This window comes from Carcharhinus amblyrhynchos, chromosome 8 (assembly GCF_965287045.1).
Source record: "Carcharhinus amblyrhynchos chromosome 8, sCarAmb.v2.hapA, whole genome shotgun sequence".
Classification (NCBI taxonomy): domain Eukaryota; kingdom Metazoa; phylum Chordata; class Chondrichthyes; order Carcharhiniformes; family Carcharhinidae; genus Carcharhinus; species Carcharhinus amblyrhynchos.
Window position 1 is genome coordinate 47,753,540 of NC_137331.1, and position 17,189 is coordinate 47,770,728.

A 17,189-nucleotide genomic window follows, 5' to 3' on the forward strand; every position below is an offset into this window, starting at 1 on the left:
ATTAAACTCCTCTTAAACACTTCACCTGTTCTTATTTTGCTGGTGAAGAACCCGCCCAGTTGAACTTTAGTAATGAACTTCCTTTAAGGCTAATCTGCACATTCTTCCACTTTCTCACAGTGAGTTACTTTTTTTTAACCAATGTCAAAGGAACAGACTCTCAGAGTGGTGGAGTTTGGAATATTTTTGTAAAGAAATAAAAAGGGACAAGGCAATGAACATATTTAAATTCAGGGATGAGAATTTTAAATTTGAAGTGTTTGGTGACTAATTAGGGTAAATTTCCAAATTTCTTAGAACAAAAAGAGAAGCTTCATAGTCTGTCCTCTCCTTATTCCTACACCATTTCACTTTATATTCGCATTTATTTGCTCTGCTCCTCTACCTACTTTAAGGTCAATAGTATTGTCCTGTTATATGATTCCTTTAAGTTTTCAGCTTTATTGTTTCCCAGGATTTCTGGGGCATTCAACAGTAATGGAGGGAAGCTGGGCCTATACCTGCAGTATGTTTAGGTCCAACCATCCCCCTCAGCTAAGGCACATCTTTTTCTGTGAAGAATGTCCATTGAGTACCTCAGGGCAGGACACCAAGTAATTCTTGCTGCAAGACATTATATCATATTATGATCATGGTAGTTAGTAACAGGTCAAGATATTTTACATTAGATGGGGTTATTTTGATTTGATTTTGATTATTTCACATTCTAAAATGGCATAAAGCACAATACTAACCCAGCTATTTGTCATGAATGAGGTGATATCCAGATTTCACTATCAGAAATGATTCTGACGTGTAGTTTTTTTGTGAAATATGAAGAAAAAAGCAGAATGCAAAATTTCTTTTACAAATATAATACATAATATATTTAAATGCAGAACTTGGCAGTTTGTGAATCGAGGGTTTTCTTAATTTCTCTATAGTCTGTTTTCCTTTGTTTTCAGTGGTGTCCTTTTATAGATACTCATGTAAGAACCTGAGATTGGGCCAAAGGTGACAATATTAAATAATTGTAACCTTTACAAAAATATTTCAACTTGTGGGTAATGTTTTGTGAGCTTGGATATCTAAGTCATATTTCAATGTAAGATTCTTCAACAGACAATCCATTGTGGACTATGCACCAGTGAAGCAAAATGCTGGAATACTGAAGTGTGTCAAAAAGCGAAAGAGGAAAGTGAGTGTGAACCTAAAGGAAGACTCTGATGAAGATTTTGGAGATGGCCACATGGTTTGTTCATGTCTGCAGATACTTACCTTATTACACGGAGATAATTTTTTAAGAAGTGATATTCAATCCAATTTAAAGTTTTAATTTTGCCACAGGCTGCTTCCCATCTTGTTTTTAAATTACAATTTTGATGTTGGCAGGAAGTCGAAACTGCTTTTCACCAATGCAAAATGTGTAATATAAATCTGGTCACACTCTAACCCATAACATCCAGGCAACCATAAAACTCTTTTGACTCAAGTCCTTCACTCAAACAAAAGTAAGATGGCGCCAGAAGGATATTATTTCAATTGGACCTTGGTTCTGTATCAATGACAGATGAGGGTCTATTCCCAATCATTTTGATATCTCCAAAGATATATGTTGCTTCCTTTCCCTGTCCAACTTCTTATTCACCGCACTTGAGAACTGAGTAACAAGGCGAAATGAAACAGAAAATCTACCCCACCAGATGGTGCAATGCTTGGCCAGGACTGAGAGTTCCTGAGATAGATAACCACAGCATAAGTATCATTCACAGGTCAACTGTACAAACTCAGTATTGCATGATTGCTAAACAATGCTTTTGAGTCAAGTAAGAAGCAAAGCTCGCATTGATTATACAACACAGAAACACTGCAATCTCTCACTACTGAGACCCCACATTTTCTGAGTGTGCCCAACATAGTTGCTTTGCATCTATTGCCGTTCTTGTAATTGATTTTCTTAGACAATTAAAGCACACTACTAACCCAAACATTAGCGGGAGATCAGGGATCTATAATGGTACTTTTGCTTTGAAAGAAGTTACCTGTTGGTGAAAACTGCATTTTATATTTGTACGGGGTATAAATAGAAACATTTCTTTCACACAAATACAGAGTAAATGTTTCAGCTTTTGATCCCACTGCAAAATAAATGGTTAGGTTTATTATTTATTTATTCGTTCCATTGTGGCATGCTTTGGAACAGACTGAAAGTTTTCCAAATCGTCATGGATTGCTGTGCACTTCTCAATCTTGCTGTTAGAAAGATTCTTTGCCTTACAGATGAAGGGCAACAGGCCTAACCATCTGAAACTCCCCAGCGACATGGTGACTGAAATTTCTCTGGTTATAGTTCATATTGAAAGTCTCGGTCAGTCGCATGTTGTGCTGCAGATGCTGGCGGTGGACTCCACAATCAGAACTGCCATCTGCCATGCTTGGATATATCATTGAGAGACTGAATGTTGTTTATATTATTTGTAAACATTTTTCTTTTAGTTGCTAGACCTTACAAGGTGTTGTTAGCATGGTTCCTCAAACAAAGAAAGGCAATTTCTGCACTTGAGAACACAACTCTCATCAAAACTCCATCACTCTCCTGTCATTTGTGCTATGTACCAATCTTGCTCTGCACTAAGCCATCGTTTGTGGGTGTGTGACATTGCTTTGATGTCTGGTAGAAGAAGAAAGCAATGAGAGGGAGGATGAGAGTCCTGGGTGCTGTAACAAAGACTGCATCAAAAATGATGAGAAATCAGTACATAGATCTTTTAACATCTAAAATTGATGAATCTATGTCAGCTGGTCATGTGAAAAACAAGTCTTGTAGCTGAGAATTATATGGAATGTTTGTGATGCTTGAGAAATAAGATCATATAAAGATGAATAAATATGAATAATGGAATATGTTCTGCAATTTAATTGAAACAAAGAAACCCCTAAAATGAAACTTTCAGTAAAGAAAAGCAGATCTACATTAGTAATAAAATCTATAAAACAAGCAGGGCTTTGAAAAATCAAATTTAATATCAGACAAATGTAAAAACTGTACCTGTGTTTGCAATGAACAATTTTAAGTTAAACTTAATATTGTGTTGCAAATAATTACTGCAGACTGCATTAGGAATGATGTAGATCAGCTTTCTAAGGGCTCTGGTAAAGAATTAACAGATTTCAGACTGACAATATTTTTCTCATTTATTCAAGAAATGCCGTGTTGAAAACTCTCATGCTCAATGTTGCATATTTCTGCAAATAATTGATTTATTTAGTGCAACATTAATATTTGGTAGAAAAATGGTGGTCTTATTAAATTAATATGATTGGTAGAACAGCATTATTGAAATCAAAAGCCCTAGTGGGTCATCCTAATTTGGAACAAAGTAAGTTATTATGTGGTAACAAAAACACATCACTGTGGTGCAAATTACAAATGCATCTGGTGTACCCAGAGTGTTAATTTTTGATTGAGTGCAGAAGGGATCATCTTATGCAGCCACAGAAACTTCATGTGATGTTATCAGACAAGGTACAAAATGCAACTTTTTAAAAGACAGCCTGATTCTTTCCTTTAAGTAGCATTTCATGAGTGGAACATTATTAACATGATTATGTTGTAGGAAGAAGTGCAAGAAGATGGAAAAATGAAGACCAAAATGTCTGCAGCGCTGACTAATCACAGCAGCTTCAAAAACATTCGACTTTCTGACCCAGATTCCAAGTTGCCTAAACATGGTATTCAACATTTTTATTTGAAACATACTGCATTACTATTATTCTGCATGAAGTATGTTATATACAATTTTATCAGATTTACTTAGTCTGTGGCATCTGCGGTGATTCCCATAGAGGACAATAACTTGTAAAAAGATACTTGAGTTTCCAGTGATTGACTGGAAGGAACTCACAAGATTTCTGGCTTTAAGACTTCACTGTAATGAACAATTTCAAAGCAACATTATTAAACTATTCATTTGGACATTTATAACCTAAGCTACAGAAAGGTTTCCCCCATTTACCTACAAAACAACTAAAATTTCGATGCCATGATTATACTTTATTCTGGCCCTTAAGTTGTCACTTTGTTCTCCCAAACCAGTCTAAAACTATCCCCTGCTCCTGATGGCGTGTTTCATTTTCCTTTCCCAGCCAGATAACTTCTAATCCTTGGACTGACTTTTACTGTGAAAGTTATCCTGGTGATCCATCTCCCAATCAAGCTAGGCACATCTTCCTGCTTCATTTAAATCCTCATAAACTTGGACCAGAATCTTACCGTTGTTCATGATGACAGGAATTTCCCATCCTGCTGCAGTGAATAGAGTTTTGGCTGGCTGCCAGATTCTCTGACTTTGCTGCAGCAGGAGTGTGGCGTGAACAGCAAATAAGATCGCACCCTCGGCCTCTTCAATCTGAGCATGATCTGCCACCCGCATTCTTGATGACTAACAGAATCAGTTATACTTTGGGTGGCTGCCTCAGTGTCTCTAATCTCTCTACTCCCTCACAGACTCTCAGGTTCCTCTTGACAGACCTGTCTGCGAGGTCACAGGATATATTAAGAAACCTGCAACTTGATACCACAGTAGTTTTCTCCCCATGACATTAATCACATGAATGTTCTATCCAGGTAGAAATGTTAATTAGCTATTTGCTAAAACCCTCAACTGTCTTATATTTTGGGATTAGAAAGACAGTTCAAAATATAACTGTTTATAAAAGTTGACATTCCTAACATCTCACTGTGAGACATGGAAAATAAGTCTACCCTAATCATCACAAATGCTCTTGCCATTGTCCATGTTTGTGTGAACATTTTGTACCTTCTTCCTAACGAAATCCCCTGTTTCCCCCACAGCCTTTAACAACCAAAGTATCCAAGCTTATTGACAGAATTCCAAACCTCCTTCATTCCTTCATTTTAACCTAAATTAAAATAGCAATCCCAAAACATAATCTTATAAACATGATATTTGTAATACATCTTTATGCCACATCCTGAGCATATATATGAAAAGTGTTGGTCATAGGTGCAAACTCTAACTGGTTTTTCTAATTGTTGTTTCTTTTCCGTGTATGGAATACTCAGCTGAAAGGACATTTTGCAACCATCAGGCTTTAAGTCAGAAATTTAATCTCTTTTTGAAATGGTTTTGTAATATTAGGGATCAATCCACTATTGATTATAAACTGAATTGATTCTTTTGTTTTTATGTAACCCACCTGAAACCATAGAAACAAATGGAATGAAAATTCAGTCGGGTTCTATAAAAGGCAGGTGATCCGCTCCAAGTGATGGAGCCAAAAATCAACAGTAGCTGGAATTTTCCAGTATTGCACACCCTGCCCTCCACTGCCAGCGAAAACAGAGAATTTGGCACTAAGCCTCAGGGAGGTTGGAAAGTTCTGGCCATTGTGTTTCTCATTGGATAGGATAGAACTGCAATGGATTGGATGATCTGGAATTTGAAGAAAAGAGTCAGGGCATTAGGCCTCAGAGGACAGGCCTGTAATTGTGAGGGGAGTGTTCGAAGCTTTGACTTTGATTAAAGGGACCCAGCATCGGTTCAGAAAGTGCCACTGGTATGTGTATAGTTGTGAAATTGGGCAGAAGATGGAAGGATATGAAGTACATGTTAAACAGTAACATTCAAGTGGTAACAAAGCAGGAGAGGGATCTGAGAGTTTGATGGATAGGGTAATTAATGCTGTCTATTAAGCTGTTGCTCCAGAAAGCTGTATAACTCAGAATGTGACTTAAAAGTCGAAGAGGACCTTGAAGTTTCTCTGACTTTGAGGTTACATCCAAAGAATCATGTTTACTTCTGGCCTCTCTATGGCAAAAAAAACACAAAGGAGAGACTCTAGTGTAGTGTTATGTGACTAATTTCGAAACTTAGATGAGTTATAAGGAAATCGTGTTGATTTGGTATGTTAAATGTTAGAAAGGAAGGTAAAGAACATGAGGGAGATCTTTAAGATTTTTGCTTGAATGAGAGTGATAGAATTTATTATATGTTCAGTAGAGTGTTTGAGGACTAGGAGACTCAATTTAAAGTTAACTGCACCAAAGGAAAAAAGTAAATTTGTTTACTGATTCTTGATGAAGTTGGTGGAACAGAAAACTTGGCAGGTTTTGAGAGAATTGGTTAAATTCCTATTAACCAAGTATGATTCCACCTTGGGTAGGAAACAAATGGTGATGTTTGGAAACATAGTTGATTCATCCAATTGCCTTTTCTGCCTAAACCATACTTCAATTCTATTTACAAGTGAGTTGCACTCATTCATGAGAGTGAATCTGTGAAATTCTTGTGAAAAACAAAAAGCAATAGACTGCATTTTTGGCTGTTATGAGGTTGGGTGCCTTTTGGCATATTTGGACCTTAAACCCATGAACCTAGCTCATTTTTTGGCCTTAAACCAGCTTAACTTACTTTGGCAAGTCCCGTGGCCTTCAATGAGGAGTCCTTGTGGATGGGGGTAGGGTAATTTGCAGCAAATGGTCTTTATGTTGCCAACTAAAGCTAAAATATCCTTTTTCTCCCAACTTGGATTGGATGTTAATTGCACAGGATTTCTAGTTGAGAACATTCAGTGCATCCTCGCAAATCTGTGGCAGCACTGGATGCCATGTCCTAGCTCTCAGGTCCAGTGTTGCAGTGGTGCAAATGATACATTGGATGGCAAGCTTTATTTATTTGAATATCATTAGAATATGCCTACCAGTGTATATGAAAATATTTGCACATAACCCAATAGTTTTGGCAGAAACAGGGTAACAGAGAATGGGTGTTAAACCTACTTCCTAGTTCCACTTACCCCGGTTCCTTTGGGAAATAAATCATCAGAGGAAGGGCTGAATATTTTGGCAAAGTTTGTCGAAGATGGACAAGAAAAACACGCCTTTAATGGTAGTTATTGTTGATGGGCCAAAGGGCCTTTTCTGTACTGCATGACTCTAAATAAATTTTCTGTGCTGCAGACTCTAAAGTCGATTTTATCAGTTATCTGCGTATTTCATTTATTTGAGTTGAAATGATATCAAACTCCTCCAGCACCATGAGACTAAGATATTCTAAATTGATTTTTTCCTTGTTCTTTAATGTAACGAAATGAAATGTATTCTTTCTCTTGTTAGCCACACCGCTTACTGGAAAGAAAAAAGCTTGGTCATGGGTGCAGTATCTTGAGGAAGAGAAAGCATTAGCAGCACCCCCCAAACTCTTTAAAGAGGTATCGATATCTTGATTTCAGAATACTTAATAAATTCAGTGTACAAATGTTCTTTTCTGTGTATCTAATTTACTTTTTTTTAATCTAATCATCCATCTAATTACTGACCGTGCAGGAGCAGCAATATCGTTCCAAATTAAGATTGCGCGTGGCTTGAAGGGAAATTGCAGGTGTGGGCTCTCCATATGTTTATTCCTCTGTCTTCTTATACAATAGAGCTTGGGATTTGGAAGGTGCTGTTGAAGGCGACTTAATGAGTTGTTGCAGTGAATATTGTAGATGGTGCACAACGCTGTCAGTCTGCTTGTTGGTGAAGGGTTTGAATGTTTCATTTGGTGGATAGGGTGCTGATCTATTAGGCTGCTTTGGCCTGGGCAGTGTTCAACAACTTGAGTTTGTTGGAGTCATGCACATGTAGGTAAGTGGACTATTCCATCACAGTCCCGACTTGTGCCTTGTTGATAGTGGGGAAGCTTTGTGGAGTCAGCAGGTCAGTTACTTGCCACAGAATTCCCTGCTTCTGGCCTGCTCTTGTAGCCATCATACTTATATGGCTTGTTCAGTCAAGTTTCTACTTAATGGTAATTCCCAGGATATTGATTGTGGTGTAAATCAGAAATGGTAATGTTGTTGAATATTGGGTGGATGGGGCAGGGGTGATCATTGCCTGGCACTTGTGTGGCACAAATGTTACTTGCCATTTCGTAGCACAAGCATGAGTAATGTCCAGATCTTGCTCCCTATGGACATGGACTGCTTCAGTATCTGAGGAGTTTCATGGGATCTCTTATGTTTACTTGAGGGAACAGACAAGGCGTTGATTCAATGTCTCATCCAAAAAGCAACACTGGAAGTTTGGCTTAGATTGTGTGTTTAAGTCTGAGGCTGTGTACATGAATTTACAATCTTCAGATTCAGAAGCGAGAGTACTACTATTGAGCAACAGCTGATATATTTGAGTCAGATCATATAAAGAAGTGAGAATTGTCATTCTTTTCATGAATGGATTACATTACTGAGCTGAGGATGGCAAGTTTCCAAGGGACTTATAAATGTAGATGCATTTTGCTCCAAACAATTTGGCCACAGCTCCCACTACCACACGACCTGTATTAATAGACTCCTACACATGTATCCAGAAGAAATCTATCTTCATTATTCTGCTTTCTGAGGCATGGTGTCATTCAGGGCCTGATTTTACCATTTTCATTCTAAGTGTGCTGAATCTGGGTGCAATTCAGATCTGATTTGGAAATCTGCTTTCAGATACGCGCTTAGCCTGAAAAAAAAATTATGTGTCTGAATCATGCTGCGGGCGGGACTCAGTGCACCCGAAACAATTGGAGCTCTGAACTGCGCATGCAGTTAGAAAAAAAATTGAATATCGTGCTGCTGTCTCATCGTTCCTGGGCCACAAAAAGCAGATAAAGCGGCCCGGGGGCGAAGAGCAGGAGTGATGGTCCCCACAGACATCTGCCCCACCCCTACAGCATAACTGTTCCCCTTATCCACCCACTACCCCCGCTACCCAGACTGATCATGACCCTCTACCCCCTCCAACCCCCCCCACCCCACCCAGCGATTGCCCGCAGAGTGGCAGGGGCTTTCTGCCCCAGCTCCCCCCACTAGAGATTCATCTGGCCCTCCCCACTCTCCCCCCGCCTCACCCTATAGAGATCCATCTGGCCCTCCCTCCAGAGATCCATCTGGCCTTCCTCCCCTTGAGAATGATTGGGCCTCCCTCAGCCCCTTCCACGAGAGATGCATTGACCCGCTGCCTCCCCCTCTGCCCTCCCAACCAGAAAGTGATCTGGCCGCCCTTCTCCCACTTCCCCCCCTCCCTTTGGTGAATGATCTGGATCAAGCAAGATGAGGCTATTGGATGATCAGCCATGATCATAATAAATGGCGGAGCAGTCTTGAAGAGCCAAATGGCTTCCTCCTGCTCCTATCTTCTATGTTTCTGTGCTAAGTCTAAAATTTAGACTCAGTGGCGGCATTGAGAGCGGTGTTGGTGAGGTAAAATTGGGTGTTGTCACATGTAGAACCAAACAACGTGTTTTGAATGATGTTGCTTGGCAACAGCAAATGGGAGAAGACAAAGGAAAGCTCCATGGGGGACACCCGAGGTAACAACAGAGGAGCAAGAAGAAAAGCCATTGTAAATTACACCCTCTTGTGATGAGATAGATAGGAATCAAACTTTGTTCTCACCTAGCTGGTTGACAGAAGAGAGGCATTGCAGAGAATGGGGTAGGTAACAGCGTCAAAGGCTGCAGACAAGCCTGGAAGAATGAGGAAAGATAGTTTAACGTTGTCACAAAGCAGAAACCTGAATGGAGGGATTCAAATGTCGAGCTCTGTGGGAGATGGATACGATTTGGGAGGTTAAAACATTCAATGACTTTGCAGAGGAAAGTGAGGTTGGAAATGAAGCTGTAGTTTAAATATTTGGAGCAGTCGAGGGTTTTTGAGGAGAAAAAACTCGTAATGATAAACAGCTAATATATGGGCCTGAGGAAGAATTTGGATGGTTGGCAGTCTAATGGAAATATGGTTGAGAGAGCAGGAGGTAGGTCTCATGGACAAGCTTGTGTTCAGAGAGGGCCTGAGATGAAGCAGGCCTGGAATGGGCAGCTGGTTCACCAAAGCCTGTTCTACTGTGTTACTGCTGTTTACGAATTTTACCCCCAGTATTTCCAACCATTACAACCAAAGAAAATGGGCCAGATCTTACTATGGATTGTAGAAGACAGGATGCACCCCCTCCCAATATGCACAACGGGACTCCACCATGATTCCAACATACTGACTTCATGACGACAATTGCAAGGGAGGTTTGAACTTCTGGTGCGCAATTCCCCATCTCCCTGGGGCTTGCCAATAGCCTCTAAATCGTGAGTTAGAAGTGGAGAGTTCAGATGGTTCTGACTTCCTTATCTGAACTCTTACAGAGGAATGTTCTGCAGAAAAATCTGAGTTGAACTTCTGTGTAACTATACTACTAATCAGCACCCTTGCCCAGCTCTTGATCCCCTGACTTCTCCCTCCACCCCTTTTGCAACCTGACCCAACGAGACTACCCCTCATCTGAGACTGCCCCCCAGGCCCTCCCAGCATTCCTGACTATCTCCCATCATTGAAATATTTGGACCAATGTTACCGTACTTTTTAAAAGAAAGAAATTGCATTTTAAACGTTATCGTAGTCAGTATTTTTTTTTCAGCGAGCTGTCCAAAGGCAGGTTCCCTTAGTAACGCCATATAATCATAGTTTTATTTTAGCATAACATAAAAAGGATGATGATCATTTGTCATTTCACATTATTGTGACCTAAAACTCGCAGCTGAAAACCTCTCTGCTGTTTTGCATTCCCAGATGATTTTCAGTTAATCATTCTCACTGTTTCCATAGCAACCAGCAGTCATGTAGCAAATAAAGTCTGGGTGAACATTGCTACATTCATTGAAATTCAAGTGCAGAGAGGTAGCAAAAATTGTTTCTGTATAGGTAATGCTATCTGTGTTTGCCACTTCAGCTTTCATTTACATAAATACGATTTTCCTGTTTGCACAAGGCGCAGAAAATGAAAATCTAATGTTATTCCAACCACTATGAAATGTTCTGCACTTTCCATGTATATTCACATTAGAAAATACAGACACAAAAATAACATTTGCCAATTCGAATGCAGTAATGCAATATCTAGTCCATTTGATAAATAGCCAGCTTGTTGCATGGTACGTGAACGTATTAAGTTTTATTTTAGTGTCAGAAAACTCTTATGTATTTAGTCTAGACCCCAATAGAACAATCTTTGAGGGATTGAAATCCCTCTGTCTTTTATTAAATATATCAACACTAGCTTAATCGAACAACAGTTTCTAGGAAATTGTCCATTCGGAGTACTTGCCACTGTTGATGCACTTCACACTTCAAAGACTACTTTAAGTAACGACAACAGATTACTTACAATTTCCCAATAGTAAAATCCTAATCTATCAGTTAATGTAGCGATGACAAGGTAAAGAAATTGGGAGTTGGGGAGGTGGTGAGTAAAGCAAGCATGTGAGTTTGTGGCAGTCTCAAAAGTAGCAGAAACTGAGATCACCAATGGATGTTTAGCTTTTTAGTTAAGAATTTGAGGAGCTGAACATAACCTAACTTCATGAATGCACTTTGAAAAGCAAAATGGAAATTGCTGTTTATTCTGTCTTTGGAAATGGGTCACATGATAATTTACAATCTTCTGCTTTGAGTATTCAATTGATGGCAACAGTAAGACAGGATTATAGCACTGCACTATTATGAGTTTAAATACTTCAGTATCCTTGTGATAATATGGAGATCATAACTGCACAGTACTCCGAGTGTGGTCTAATCAAGGTTCTTTTTGACCTAATTTCTCCACCATGTAACCACATTTTGTTGGAGAGACATGTTAGATCAAATCTTTTTAAAATGTCAATAGTATAAAGCTGCAGCTAGACTGTGCTCTGCTACAAAATGGGAACGTATTGTAAGCACTTAAAGGGCAGTAAGGTAGTCTGAGTAGGTGGAAACACTTTGTGACGTGCCAAAGATCATGAGGCACAACTTCTTCCTGCCTGGCTCTCAGGTCTCAAAATCTTATTCTGAATTTGAATTCAGGTCATACGTCAGTGGAGCAGACAGCTGACAGCCAGCATCAGGAGAAGGCCAGAACTGTTTTCAGGTTTAGGTCTCATCCACATACCTGAGCGCTACATTATTGTCAATGGAGCTATTATCTTGACTCATATGCCTGTCAAGCATTCTAGATTGCATTTTATTGGGAGACTAGCTACCCTGGAGGACCAAACATAGACCAGTCCTGTGCTTTTGCCTTGTTCCAGACGTACTACCATTCCTGGGTTAGGAATCCTTGTTGCCACGATATGCTGTGTCTCCCGACGCAGCGTTAGAGAACAGCAACAGTGCACTTTTCAAACAGCTGATGCAAGCTTTTAGGTTTTTTGCAGCGAGTGCCAGATATCCTGTTCCCTAAACAGTGAGCACCCAAGCACTGACTAATCACATACCTGGGCCTTACAGTAATACTTACTGATGTCTAACTTAAAACTGCAGATGTTTCCAGCACATATAGGGACTGAAATTGAGTTAAGAGGAAGTAAGGGTAAAGTTACAATTCTAGGCAGGTGTTGCAAGTCTTCAAATTATGGCTTTAATACAGAACGGTAGTTCTGTAAACAGTTCAGAGAAATGTACAAGAAAAACAAGTTACTAACATCTGGCTCATTAGAGTAATTTTTAACATGAGCCCAAATGGATCTGAAGTCAGTGGACCAGCCAGATTACACACTTGGAGGCAGTATAACTCAAGGCGGTATTATTGCTGCTGGTGTTGTTGTCTCAATCTCCAATCTGTTATTTTCATGACTTAATTTCCAAGTTCTAAATTGAGCAAACTTGCTTTTCAAAAACTTACTGATCCAGTACTGGATAGTGTCCCCCAGTGGGCAACTAAAATTACCTTTATTCCAGTTTCTCTTGGGATTGATAAAATTGCCCAGTGTTATGGTTTTTCTTATATATTTCTCTGAACTGTTTATAAAGTCACCTTTCTATGTTAAAGCCACAGTTTGATGACTTATAATACCCACCAACAATTGTGCATTTAACCCTCAACGGTTTCAGTCCTTAAAATTCTTATGTCCTAGCACAGTGAGAGAATCCTTCATGAACAACGCTCAGTCATCCCCCTTTCCCCTCGGATCTCTCTTGAAAATGTTATAATCAGGAATGTAAAATTCCCAGTCTTATATTCACAGTATGTACTTATCACATTATTCAATAACTAAAAATGCTTCTAACTTTTTTATTTTCTTGTGAATAATTTTTACATTCAATTGTGACTTCAGTTTGGATTGGAAATCAAAATACTTGACCTCCAACACTGATTTTGCAATCATTTTAAATCACTGTCACTGGTAAGGCCAGTATTTATTGCCTATCCATAATTGTCCTTATGAAGATGGTGAGTCACCTCCTTGAATATAACTGAGTGACTTCCTGGGCCATTTAAAAGAATAGTTAAGAATGTTGCTTTGCGTCTGGAGTCACAATTGAGTGGAATGTGTAAGAATGGCAGATTAATTCCTTAAAGGACAGGAGGGAATCAATTGTGTTTTTAGAGCAATCTTGAATCTAGCAGTTTCATTACTGATGCAAGTTTTCTATTTCCCGGTTTATTGAATTAATTGAATATAAATTCCTCAGGTTCCACAGTGGGATCTGGATTCATAACCTCGGGTCATTAGTCCAGGCATCAAGATAACTGAATCAGTAACATTATCACTGTTCAACTTCATCCTAAAAAATATTGCACCAAGAAATTGTCTGTAGCATGCTGATGGTAAAGTCACTCCACTGTGCCATCTACATACCAACATCTGAAACTACATCCTACTGACTAGTTATTCACACAGGATATAATTTACATGGATAGTTTCAATATTAAGTGTTGGCATAGAAATGATGCAAAAAATCGTGATAACAGGAAGTTGGAAAGGAAGAATATGTGTACACAAAATTTTCTAATAAACACATGTACACACAGATTTTTCTAATTAAATGAACCGGAACAAATCATCTGGATCTGTAATGTTTTTCAATTCCTTGATTGGAACTACATCCTATATCAGAGAATACCGGTGAGAGAATGAAATCTGGTGCTTTTTAAAATCAACTTTAATTCAAATGCCATGCTTTGCATATTTAAATTGTTGCCTTATGTTCCATTTTGCTATAAGCTGATGCATGCATTATGGAAAATAGGCAATTTTATGCACAGTTTACAGCATGAACTTATGCAAGCCCACTGAAGAAAGTGCAATTTGTATTAAATATGACAGTTAAAACTTTGAGATAGTCATCTGCTCCCTCTTGCATGTGGATGTGAGGATAACTTTGTTGCTCTGTGAAGGCACCTTGATTGCTGAGTGTACAGACTGGGAAAATTTCACTTCTTGCACAGTCTGTTGCTATGCATTCCCCATTCTTGTTTCGCGTATTTTAGGTAACATAATGCAACTAAATTACTTACTCATTATCACCGAATGGAAACTCCTTTGTAAATCTGCATGGCTGTTACTGTGAGGCTGTGAAATGTAACAGCCTGGTTTATTAAATTCATTGTAAAGCTGCTATGAGAACATAATCCAAGCATTGCAAAGTGGTTAAGAAAAAGGAATGGAAAATTATTCAAAATTTGCTTGAAGTAATGCAACTTTTGGCAACAAGGGCCTGTTTGGGCTGGGCAGCTGGTGGAAAGTCTAGCTCGATTGGGAGGTAACAATGAGGTTCAAGATAGCTTCACCCACAAACCATGTTCAATCCAAAGCCATGTTTTCAATGTAATAGCTCTCAATAACGATACACTTGCAACTGCCTTATCCAATAATGAACAAATATTCTGCCGGAAAATTAAATGATCCCTGAATTGCTGGCATTGGTCACTGAAGTGAGCTGAAGCGGAAGGGGATTACCCCACCCCTGAGCAGACACATTGGATAAGAGAAATCAAGAGGAATATTGGACAGTTCGAATTGATGCTCATAGATAGAAAGTGATGGGCACCTAGGTGGGCCCTCTAGAGAGTGCTGAGAGCTGCTCTGGGGTTTTTACCATTTATATAGATGATCTGGAGGAGGGAACCGAGTGTAGAGTGTCGAAATTTGCTGATGATACCAAGATTGGGGGAACGGCAAATTGTGCGGAGGGTGTGGAGAGTCTGCAGAAGGATCTAGATAGGCTGGGCGAATGGGCCAGGAAATGGCAAATGGAATTTAATGTTGGCAAGTGTGAGGTGGTCCACTTTGGTAGGAAAAATGGTAGGAAGGACTATTACTTACGGGGCGAAAAACTGCAGCAGGCGACGGTGCAGAGGGACCTCGGGGTCCTTGTGCATGAGTCGCAAAAACCCAGCTTGCAGGTGCAGCAGGTGGTCAGGAAGGCGAATGGGATGCTGGCCTTCATAGCGAAGGGGATTGAATATAAAAGTAGGGAGGTCTTGCTGCAGCTGTATAGGGCATTGGTGAGGCCGCAACTGGAGTACTGTGTGCATTTTTGGGCGCCGCACCTGCGCAAAGATATTTTGGCCTTGGAGGGAGTTGAGGGGGTTGAGCTATGAGGAGAGGCTGAATAAACTGGGCTTGTACTCTTTAGAGTTTAGAAGAATGAGAGGAGATCTCATTGAGACGTATAAGATGATGAATGGGATGGATAGGATAGAGGTGGAAAGACTCTTCCCGCTCAAAAAAGACAATAGGACTAGGGGGCACAGCCTCAAGATAAAAGGGGGGCGGTTTAGAACGGAGTTGAGGAGGAACTTCTTCACTCAAAGGGTGGTGAATCTCTGGAATTCTCTGCCCGTTGAAGTGGTGGAGCTAAATATTTTTAAGACGCGGGTTGATGGGTTTTTGATAGGAGAGGGGATTAAGGGTTATGGGGAGAGGGCGGGAAAGTGGAACTGAGCAGCGACAGATCAGCCATGATCTTATTGAATGGCGGGGCAGGCTCGAAGGGCTGGATGGCCTACTCCTGCTCCTATTTCTTATGTTCTTATGTTCTTATGTTAATCCAAGCAGGGATTCAAACCTACAATGGCAGCAGACAAGTAGGAAGGCAGAGGAATAATGATAATTTGGATAGGTATTGCAGGATACCTGACAATGAAAAGTTGAAGCCTGAGGTCCAAGGGTGGGATGAAGTTGCCGTGTAGACAGCAGACACTTGGAGTATTGCTGAACCAGTTTGGGGACAGTTATGAGGAAGCTCCTACACTCCACTGTTTTTCTCTTACAGTTTCAATTAGTTCCCCAGAATAAAAATGGATTTAAAGTTGGCATGAGATTGGAAGGCATTGACCCAAGGCACCCCTCCATGTTCTGTGTGTTGTCAGTGGCAGAGGTAAGATTTAATATGTATGAGTAAATTGTGGCTGCATGGAACTCTTCAGTAGTTGCCTTGTGTTTTCCTTGTTTTTTAACATGAATATATATTTTCTGTAATAAAAATGGAAAATACTATTCAAACTCAGCAGGTTAGGTAGAAAAACTGAAGAGTTAACCTTTCATCTCTGTGATGGATGGTCACAGACCTGAAATTTTCACTTTTTGTTTTCACCCTGCGTAGATGTTGTCTGACCTGCTGACCATGTCTAGTATTTACTGTTCTCATTTCAGATTTTGTACATCCATGGTTTCTTGTTGTTGTATTTGTTTCTTATGCATCACCTGGACACTGGATCAAGCCCATGTTATTGAGTGGTTTAAACTTGCCACATACACAAAAAGAAAGGGCAGTGAAAGACGAGCTGCTTCATAGAGTGGAGCACCTTACTCTCCAGAATTACAGCAAAGAAGCTACTGAGATTTTTGTAACAATTGGCTGGATGGAGAAGTGGCCCCTTCCTGCCAAAAGAATTAGTATTTTATTAATTTCCTCCTTTCTGCAAGGGATTAAATAATCGTCTGGATAAAGCACTTGGATGAAAATAAGGTTGGGAAGAATGCATGTCTGTAATGGAGCCTTCCCAATTTATTCCAGTGTAAGTTGCTCCCTATCCACATTTGCCCCATGCACGCTGCTCAGAGTACTATTTAACTTGCAGTGAAAAATCTGCATTTATTTTCCTACTTTACAGTACTTAAAGTTATGGCCAAAATTCTCCAGCTGTTCACACTTGCTGCCGCTGCCAGCGAGAATGAAGAACTTGGTGCTTAGCTAAATCGTAGTTCACTGCAGCAGAACTGGAGAATTCCAGCTTCAGGCAAAGTTGGATAATCTGGTCCTACATATTTCATAGAAATGCATTAGTTTAGCTTTGAGTGCAGAAGTATACCTTAAGCATCCAGTCCACAGTCACAGACCACAAAATGATTGGTTCTAGTGAAATATTTACTGATGTGAAATATAATATGTACTAACTATCAGTG

The 17,189-nt window shown here is 39.7% G+C and overlaps 1 protein-coding gene across 1 annotated transcript in view; it reads left to right on the forward strand.

The window, feature by feature from the left end:
* LOC145346986 (lethal(3)malignant brain tumor-like protein 4) overlaps positions 1 to 17,189 on the forward strand; it is a 329,699-nt gene that overhangs the window by 93,836 nt on the left and 218,674 nt on the right. The window contains exons 7-10 of the mRNA XM_080194871.1: positions 1,102 to 1,231; positions 3,597 to 3,711; positions 7,118 to 7,212; positions 16,057 to 16,161. Coding sequence (XP_080050997.1) covers positions 1,102 to 1,231; positions 3,597 to 3,711; positions 7,118 to 7,212; positions 16,057 to 16,161 — 445 coding nt within the window. The remainder of the gene's footprint in view (positions 1 to 1,101; positions 1,232 to 3,596; positions 3,712 to 7,117; positions 7,213 to 16,056; positions 16,162 to 17,189) is intronic.